At 40.9% G+C, this 10,365-nt stretch overlaps 1 protein-coding gene across 1 annotated transcript; it reads right to left on the bottom strand.

The window, feature by feature from the left end:
* Nucleotides 1–5,102: 5,102 nt before the first annotated feature.
* LOC100957121 (ret finger protein-like 3) lies at nt 5,103–10,152 on the bottom strand. The gene is made up of 3 exons (XM_012805189.1): nt 10,067–10,152; nt 9,181–9,471; nt 5,103–5,728 (listed from the first exon to the last, which is right to left on the bottom strand). Coding segments are annotated over exons 1-3 (918 nt in total). The 5' UTR covers nt 10,068–10,152.
* Between the last annotated feature and the right edge of the window lie 213 nt (nt 10,153–10,365).

Consider the following 10,365-nt stretch of genomic DNA (forward strand, 5'->3'; position numbering starts at 1 on the left):
GTATGTTGAACCATCCTTGAGATCCTGGGATAAAACCCACTTGGTCGTAGTGTATGATTTGTTTGATGTGTTGCTGGATTCTGTTGGTTAGGATCTTGTTGAATATTTTCGCATCAATGTTCATTAGTGATATTGGTCTATAATTTTCTTTTCTTGTTGGGTCTTTTCCTGGTTTGGGTATCAAGGTATTGTTTGCTTCATAGAATGTGTTGGCTGGTATTCCATCTTTTTCTATATTTTGGAAAAGGTTGAGTAGTATGGGAACTATTTCCTCTTTAAAGGTTTGGTAGAATTCTGATGTGAAGCCATCTGGTCCTGGCCTTTCTTTTTAGGGAGACTTTGTATAGTTGATGCTATTTCAGAACTTGACATAGGTCTATTCAAAATTTCCACTTCATTCTGGCTGAGTCTTGGGCGGTGGCGTGCTTCCAAGTATTGGTTGATTTCCTTCAGATTGTCATATTTCTGGGAATAAAGTGTCTTGTAATATTCATTAAGGATTTTTTGAATTTCTAGGGGGTCTGTTGTTATTTCATCTTTACCATTTCTAATTGATGAGATTAGAGATTTTACTCTTCTTTGCATTTCTGTCTCATCCTGCTGGCTAGACAAATGCACTCGAAGCTCCCTTTTACTAGTGTGACAAAATGAAGAGTTCTAAGATGAGATGGGCTATCACTGCACACGTCCAGATAGATGAAGAGATTCCCTTGGGCATGAGTTGAGATATCTCTGGATCTTGGCAGGACTGAGATCCAGAACTTACATGTTATACTATTTAGAATGAAGGAGATCTTGGGAAGCAGTGGCTTTTGGGGCTGCCAACATTTCTAATAATTTCTAGTTATTGGGATCACAGCACAGAGCCACTTGCTCTGATGAGGCAAAGTGGGTGGATCCAATGGTAACCTCAGAAATATACCCTTTGGACCAAGTACCAATTAGTTCACCAGTATTCTTTTTCACTTAGCACCTTGGAAGGTGCTGGGTCTGTCCTGGCCCATACAAGGGTTGTAAAGAACAAAAATTGCTTGGGACAAGTTTCATCACCCCTAATGAAAGCTTGCTCAGTTAGAAAGTATAGTATTTTGTTTTTCTCATGACTTATATTGTATACTATAATATAAACTAAAGTATACCTTATCATATGCAAACCCAGCACAGTCACCATTGATTCTATGAGGCATCATATAGTAGACATTGGGGAAAGACAGAAGAGGAGGAGAAACACTTGGCACATTCAAGGGAGTCTGGATCCAGGACTCTGGCAGGTGGGGCCTGTCTCCCTACAATTAGCACAACGGAGATACAGTTGCATTCAAGCAATTCACTGTGTACCTTTTGAAAATCAGGTCATAAATAAGGGGTAGAGTTCAGTTGTGATATTGAATTAGGCACTATATACTTTAGAGCCTAGTGCATTGTGAGTATAGCACATGATAGGGTGTTCAGGGCCAGAATCTACAACCAACCTCAATCTACAGAATCAACAATCACATGCACTTTTACCAGCCTTTACTTAGTTCCCAGGACAGACTCTGGGTTAAAATCCACCCAGGTGCCTTTACATGTTCAGGGTCTTGTAGCCAGAGAGAAGCCCAGATGTAGCTGGTGTGGTTCTTGCTACTCAGCAAGTGTTCAGGAAGCAGCTACAGCAGCACCACCTGGGTACCCAGGTTAGAAACCCAGATACTGAGGCCAGCCCAGTGCCGTGGAATCAGAATCTTCATTTTCGAAAGAACCAGGGTCATCTAACAAACACCAAGCCTGGAAAGCCACAGTCTAGGTTGGTGCTCCCATTACAGAAACATGATGCCACCATGAGTGTAATTTTAGCACTTTATCAAACATAAAGAGAAACCGATAAATTAATTTGAATGTTTTATTTGACCCAATTCATTAAAAATATTACCATTTTCCTATGTGGCTATAGCCACATTTCAAGTGCTAAATAGCCATAGTGGCTTTCATTTTGGACAGCACAGATATAGGGCAGGACCTAAATATTATAGTTCCTTCCAAATTTCCAGGTGATTCTAATCTATACTCAGGGCAGAGAACTAGTATTGTTTGGGGAGTGTTAGGTACCAGAAGTCATCTAACTCCTATATTTAATGGAGAGCCTTTTGCACTTTCTGTTTTCTGGGGACTTAATGGGAAGGGCTGGATAGGACACATCCTCACCTTGAACTCAGCATCCTTGGGTTCAGGTGGTTTTCAATATCAAGGAAGTGAAGCACCCTTGAGACTGCTCCACACCTGGTGGCCCTACGTGCACACATTGTACCTGGCACTGAGTTGGCCTCAGTCAGCATTTGCCATATCAATTACTCCAGTCTTTTGTTGTTGTTGTTGTTGTTGTTGTTGTTGTTGCAGTTTGGCCAAGGCTGGGTTTGAACCCACAACTCTCAGTTTATGGGGCTGGAGCCTTACTCACTGAGCCACAGGCACCACCCTAATTACTCCACTCTTGAAAGCTCACTCTTTTATATTTACCTTTTGTACAAAGCTAAGATGTAAAAAAGAAATGATTGGCCTCATTTCCATGAGATTCTTCTGTTTCCTCCAGCCCCTTCTGAAGGTAGCTCAGATGTGGAGTGAGATCCACCTGCCAGGGGCTTTTACATAGAGGGTCCTTCCTATGGTATTATCATCTTGCCTCTTAATTCAATCAGAGCCTCATTTAAACCTGCCATAAATAAGTTTTAGCTGGGGCAGCACCTGTGGCTCAAAGGAGTAGGGCGCCAGCCCCATATGCCAGAGGTGTCAGGTTCAAACCCAGCCCTGGCCAAAATAAATAATAAGTCTTTGCTGAAGATGCATAGAAGTAATATATGCAAAATAGAGCAATTTATCCCAAAGTGGTTGTATTTTTATTAACATACAAATATACCCCTTTTTCTAGATTAGCTCTTGAATATCATGTCTGTATATGACAGTGGTTCTCAACCTTCCTAATGTCTCCTTATGACACGACCCTTTAATACAGTTCTTCACGTTGTGTGACCCCCAACCATAAAATTAGTTTCATTGCTACTTCATAACGGTAATTTTGCTACTGTTATGAATCGTAATGTATATATCTGATATGCATCCAAAATAGGATGTATTTTTATTGTTACAAAGGGGTTGTGACACACAAGTTAAGAACTGCTGGTATATGAGAAGATTTGAAATTTGGAAAGTAACTTTTAAAATAAAATGTTTGGCCTCCTTATTAATCTTTATGCAATGAATGGAGTTGGTTTCAAATACTTTTGCTCATAAAGTAAAACCACCTCATATTTCAATTTGGGGTGAAATGACATCTTCACATGGGCTTTTTCTCCATGATTGTGAAGAGCCATGTTTAGAAGTTTGGTAATAAACAAAATAAACAAAAACAAAAAATGAAAAAAAAAAATTTAAACCCACACTGTTCCAAGATAATTAGTTGGTCATTCAAGGTCCTGGTTTTTGTTTTTGTTTTTCTCTTTATTTGTTATAACCCTATCAAAAATTAAAGTATTTTCATAATCTATTTTCTTATATCACAACTTATATAAAATGATTTTTTTAACCTTCAAAAAGTCTCCTCATGGTTTCTCTTTTGACACACACAGTTGAGAAGGAGACATGGACTCCACTTTTATGCAAATAGAAATTTACTACACCTGTAGGGGGTCATTGCCCTTGGAGGCAGGTGACCTCGAATGACAGATCAAATGGGTCTTTATACCCTATTTTTGCATCACAGCAAGCAGGCAGAGGTACAGAAGCTGAATCATTGCGGTTAGCCTTGGGTGGGGGGAATTGCATAGTAGAAGGGGAGGCAGGGGTACGTCAAGCCTCTCCTCCCTATACACTTTCTTATCTCAAGTTTCTCCTCAAAGTTCTTCCCCCTCCCTACACACTCCCTTATCTTCAGGCCTCTTCTCAGAGTTCTTCTCACCCTTGAGGGGGCTGGACCTAATGGATTCAAAGGAAATTTCTTTTTTAAGGGTAGGGGACTTTGTTATCACAGTTTCATTTTTATTTCATTTTTTTAGAGGCAGAGTATTGCTCCATCACCAGTCTGGAGTGCACTAACTAGATCATAGCCCACTGCAGTCCCAAACTCCTAAGCCCAAGTAATCCCCCTGCCTCAGCTTCCTGAGTACCTGGAACTATAGGCACTCACCACTGTGACCAACTAATTTCTTTATACTTTTTATAGAGATGGGGCCTTGCTATGATGTCCAGTCTACTCTCAAATCTTGGCTTCAACCATTCCTTTTTCTAATTTTTGTAGAAACAGCGTCTTGATTTTGCTCAAGCTGTTCTCAAACTCCTGACCTTAAGCAATCCTCCCATCTGGCCTCCCAGACTGCTAGAACCATCGAGAACTAAAAAGAAGACTTTCCACAACCACAGCTTAGTGAAGCCCGTCTGCACTGACAGGGATAACCTCTTAATCCACAGAGTGCACTGTTTTGACATGTGATCCTGCTCGTCTGTTTCTTCCTCCCTTCCTTTTTCTCTTGTGCTGTGCTCTGATAGACCTGGTGGCCATTGAGAGAGCATGCCAGTTGCCAGTTAAAAGAAAACAGGACTTGAGAATTGGGAATGTTTTGCTTAGATTAAAAATCATCAGAGTAACAAGCAATAACCAAAATGATTCCCCAGGAAAAGGGAGAACTTAATTCAATGACTTAAATATAGACCCTAATCCCATCCCAGCCCACCCCCAGGAGTTATGGTTTTGCATTTTCACTCAGCAAACTCAATCATCCTCGAGTCTCTAACACCACAGTGGATCATGTTGGGGTAGGCTGGGTGTGGTGGTTCACGCCCTACAATCCTAGCACACTGGGAGGCTGAGGCAAGAGAATCACTTGAGCCCAAGAGTTTGAGGTTGCTGTGAGCTATGATGCCACAGCACTCTCCCAAGGGGGACTAAGTGAGACTCTGTCTAAAAAAAAAAAAAAAAAAATGTATATATATATATATATATTCTAATTAAATTGTCTGATTACTACTTAGCACTCAATTTATACACTAGATTAATTACATTCATGAAATGTTCCACATTTTCCTGCTATGACTTTTGTATAATACTTTTACCAAATAGAAAGTGCCTAGGCCTAATCAAAGTAACTTTCTGTGCATGTTTTTTGCTGTGGGGGGGAATATTCATGCTCCCCAGGATGGGCTGGAGGATCAGCAAGGCCTGGGCTCATCACAGGACAGATTCTAATGACACCCTGATCATCATTAGGTGGAACTGAAGGAGCAAAAAATGGGCACAGTGGCTCCTCAACAGAAACTCTGGTGAATGTAAAGATGTGGGATCCATTGTCAACATCAAAAAAGGAAATGTTTCCCATATCCATATCCAGAAAAATCCCTAATCTCTGTAGCTTGGTATCTGAGCAGAGGGCAGTCTGAGGCATCGTGCTGGCAGAAAAGTAGCCTCCACCCCTCAGACCCACAGTCCAGAATCCAAGATCTGTGGTCAGTTGGATCTTTCCTTTCCAGTGAACAGATTCTTTACAAACTCCCAGGTCCCATTGTGTGCTCATTCCCACGTCCACCTGCCAGTAATGGCAGCCAGAAGTGAAGTGAGGGGAACCCAGGACACAAAGTGGCAACTGCAAACTCTCAGCAAGGTCCTGCTGACTCTTTTTGATGCGCACACAACGGACACTCCTGAGATCATCAGAAATGAGGAGGAACTTGTTGGCTGTGTCAACATCCAAGGTCACATCCACTGCAAAAATAAAAACAAATTATCTCTACAAATGCAGAAAATCCAGGCTGATGTTTCATGGCTAATACAAAGTCCCAAATATCTCATTGGCTTTAGGTTCTTTAATCTGCTTTTTACTGACATCAGAACTTTTCAGGACAGAACTTCCCTGGCTGCCCTGACTAGATCAAATTAGCATAGGCATGCTCTGTAGCAATATGAGACTCACTCATAATAGTAGTGCCTTTTTTCTCTATGTGATGTGTTTATTAATTAAACTTTTGTTCCCTGCATAGTGGAGGATCTCTGAAGTTAGACAACATGACCCTCCCACCACACTAATGAATGAAAAAGAATGATATTAAGAAAATTCCAGTTAACAATATTTAATGATGTTTCTGTTTCCACATTTTACTATTCCAATTCAAAAGAGAACTAAAAGTAGACCTGCCATTCAATCCTGCAGTTCCTGTACTAGGTATGTATCCAGTTTACCAAAAATCACTTTACAACAAAGACATTTGCACAAGAATTTTTACTGTAGCCCAATTCATAATTTCCAAGTCACAGAAGCAGCCCAAGTGTCCATCAACCAATGAATGGATTAACAAATTGCAGTATATGTATACCATGGAATATTATGCAGCCATAAAAAATATGGAGATTTTCCCTCTTTTATGTTTACCTGGATGGAACTAGAGCTTATTCTTCTTAGTAAAGTATCTCAAGAATGGGGAAAAAATCCCAAAATACTAAATACTATTATGAAATCAATATATAATCACCCACACTTTCATACACAAGATAAAACACAATTATAGCCCAGAAAGGAGAGAAGAGGAGGGCAAGGGGAGGGAAGTGGGGTGGACAAGTGGAGGGAGGATAATCAGTGGGACCTCACCTACTGTGCATATTGCAAGCATACATGTCAAATGTATTAATAGTAGAGTATAAATGTCTAAACACAATTAAATAAGTGAGGTGAATGCTATGTTAACTAGTTTGATGTAAACATTCCAAATGATATATAAAATCAGAACATTATACCCCATAAATGCAGTAATGTACATAGTTATGATCTAATAAAAAAAAATAGTATCTATACCAGGATTCCAGACTTTCGTTCTCCATGTTTCTAAACAAATTGGTTTAGATATGGTTCACAGTTCTGACTGGAGATGGTATATCTCTGCAGATGAAAATATGGTAACAGAAGTACCATTCCTGGACATTAAAAGGACCCATGGCCACAGCAAGGAATGGGGACCTAGATGGGAGACTATTTTCCATACTGTGGGAGCTGAAGCCTTAAGCAAAACATTGGTAATGGGCACAGATTTAAGAAAGAAACAAACAGAATGGTATTTAAAAGATAGTAGACATAATTTATTTATTGTCTGGTGTAAGTGCAGCAGATGAAAATGAATGAACATTTTGAGGTGTGGGTATGTGACTGAAAGGTGAAGCTGCCAATTTTAATGGAGGAAGAAAAGAAAGGGTGTTATCTGGCCTACAGAATTTAATAGACTAGAAAATTCTGGGGGAAAAAAAACACCTCAGAACTCATTATCTTTCAAGTCAAAAGATAAATGCAAAATGCAATCACCAATGTAGATTTCATAGGTTAAAATAAGACATCAGGTAACTGACCTCTGATGATGAATTAGTGGATGAAATAAGATGAACGGACATTGACAAGGAAGGAGGAAGAGTATTAGAATATTGGCTTGCACAGAGTGAATCTGTGCTCTATGTTTCAAGCAGAAGGCCAGATGTTGGTAAGTAAATGACTGGAAATTGTGGGTATCAGGCAGGATACTGTGCAGAAGCCAACAGTGTGGGGAATTTCACAGGAACCCATCTTTCTTTATTATAGGCAAAATGCCTGTATGCCTCTGGCCAAAAAAGCTGTTTGAGAGAGAGCAGTGAAAAAACTTTATGCAAGCATACTTGTAAGAAACTTAGGCAGAATCCCATGTGGCCAGGTTGGTTGTGAGCCTAACATGACCAAGGCTTCGGCTGGAATAGCATTTACTGTGTTAAGGAATTAAGGTTGACTTTCTAAGGCCAATAAAAAAGCCCTTTGGACAACTGGCCAGATACCCATCAGTAGCCTTTTCTGATCTGTGGTAAGTAAGGAAGGTCACTTGCTGAGGGGTCCGGGAATGGAAATATGCTCGGGGACCTCAAGAGAGGAGGAATTTACCCAATGCATACAGGAACTAATGGCACACATGAAACTTGTGCTCGTGAAAGGCTTTTGAAAAGTCCAGCCTGAAAATTCCTTATAAAATGTTCCAGCAAAACCCCCCTGACTTCAGGCCTACATGGGAGCAGAGGTTTGCACACAAATTCCTGTATGCCCAAGAAGTTTCTTTATGCCTTGTTTATAGATCCAAAGTAACAGCCTCCAAAAGGCAAGGCCAGCAAGGGCAGGTATTCAATCTACCTTGATACTCTATAGCCTCGGGCATCATCAGATAAGAACAAAGAAGTAATGGCTAACAACATGTTTTCCATTAAGTTATGTTAAATTGGGTTATGTTGAAAGGGTTATGTCAAAAGGTGTATGTGAAGTGGATTATCGGAAGCTAATCACAAGGTAGTTCCATAATATTTAAATGGATCAATGAGGTCATTGCGCATGTACAAAATTCCCTATATAAACCAACCACAAATAAAGACGCTCACCATTTTGCCTGAGCGAGCAGATGGTCACCTTTATTTAAAACACAATTTCAATAAGCCTGCTTATTACTCCACGACATGGCTTTTCCATGAGACCCATACAGCAACACTTTATAGATGTAATTCTTAGCCCAGGCAGACCATAATCTCTTCATTTAAATGTCCTTTCCCTCCAGAGTCATGGTGTCAGATAGTATTTCTGTAGCAAAGGCCCCTATTGAAGCCCATGGTGTATAGATGAGGAGACCAGAGTCTGCAGCTCTCCCCACACCCACTGAAACACTCCCCACCTTCCCCACCCCTGGTGCTCCATACCAAAGTCTTCCCAAGGCTGGGAAAAGCCCATTTAGTGCAATGGTGCCAACATTCACTGTTTACTAGAATTACCAGGGGGTATTAACATTAGACTCAGGGGTACTACAGCCAGAGAGAAATTTGGATTCAATTGATCAAAGTTTTGCTACTCTAAGAGTGATATGGTCCCCCAATACAGCAGTATCATCAATTCTGAAATCTCCTAGTTCAGAATCCAAATTCCAACAAGATCCCCAGGTAATCTGAACATGCTACATTTTGAGACTTTCTTGTCTAATCCATGACATAGACATAGGAATGTTTTGTTAAAGATCAGATGATTCTATTGTCAGGGCTGAGAACCACTGAAGTCAGAGGAGTATCTCATTTTTAGGCATCAGCTGATCCCCACATGGAAAGGAGAGCCCATCCCACAGATGAGTCTTTCTGTACCTGTAGTGGGAAGGGAGCAGGGTGCACAGAGGCCTTACCTTGGAACTTCTGCATCCTTGGGTTCATCTGTAGAATAGTTGTCAGATGGGGCTCCAGCTCCTTGATCTTGGAAACCAGCTTCCCCAGCTGCCAGTAGGGTCTGAGGTTGTTTTTCCGAGAGATCATGGGGCACAAATAGCAAAATAAATACTCCCCATGTGGCTCCATTTGCAGTGAATAGATACAGTTAAGGCAGAAAATGCATTCACATTCCAGGTATATTGGCTTTTCAAGATAGGCTGAGCAGATGGGGCATTTGCTTGCTTCTTGTAACAGTCCAGCCATGTCCACTGTTGGGGGAACACACATGGGAGGTGAATTTCAATGAGATGAATGCTTATTAATGGCACATAACAACCTTTACATGCACCAAGTTATTGTGTTTCAAATTTCTCATCCCCAGAACAAGACCATGACAGTACAACGACCCAACTACATGCCCTACCATCAGGCACTTGAAGTTCTCTTTGGAAAGAAAGTCACAAATGGACATTGTGCTTTGAACTGTGGTGGAGGAAGGGCCCATGAAACCCTTCTCCCCACCCCAGCTGCACCAACAGAGATGCCTGAACATGTTACATGGTTAACATCTATCTGAAAAGTGGGTATTGCACCTCAATGCTGGTGTCATTTCACCTGGAGAAACCTAAGCAACAAATTGATTATGTAAATGAGAAATTCATCTTTTCTGCAGCCTTAGAACTGAAAACCAGACTACCCACCACTCCATAGGCATCCAGTGCGTCTGGTTGTCAACACTGACTGGGCACTTGGATAGCATTTGTTGAATTTATTAATCACTAACTTTATTTCTTTCATTCCCCTATGTCATAACCACTATTTCTGGGCTTCTAAGAAGAAAAAGCCAAACACATAAGGGTGGACTCACTTCCTCAGCACTAGAATCTCCTCTGTCCTCCAGCTGCTCCCACAGGTAGTCGGAAGTCTTCTGGGGAATGAGCACACCAGGGCCTTTTTATGGTTGAGATTATCCTTCCCTCCCTCATCACACCCTGTCATGCCCCCTTAACCTAATCATATTTTGATTTCATTATAATAGATAATGGGGTTTTCATTGGTGATCTATCTCCAGTTATCTGTAACCTTAGTAAAATCCTTCATCATGACAGTAAAGGCCAGGCACAGTAGCTCACACCTGTAATCCCAGAACTCTGGGAGGTTGA

This window comes from Otolemur garnettii, unplaced genomic scaffold (assembly GCF_000181295.1).
Source record: "Otolemur garnettii isolate 467f Iridium unplaced genomic scaffold, OtoGar3 scaffold00038, whole genome shotgun sequence".
Classification (NCBI taxonomy): domain Eukaryota; kingdom Metazoa; phylum Chordata; class Mammalia; order Primates; family Galagidae; genus Otolemur; species Otolemur garnettii.

Bases quoted from the DNA above. Each gene is read 5' to 3' on its own strand.
- LOC100957121 (XM_012805189.1), bottom strand. The intron at 5,729-9,180 runs GTAAGGCCTCTG...TTATTTTTGCAG, and splicing joins AAGGATGCAGAAGTTCCAAG to TGGATGTGACCTTGGATGTT.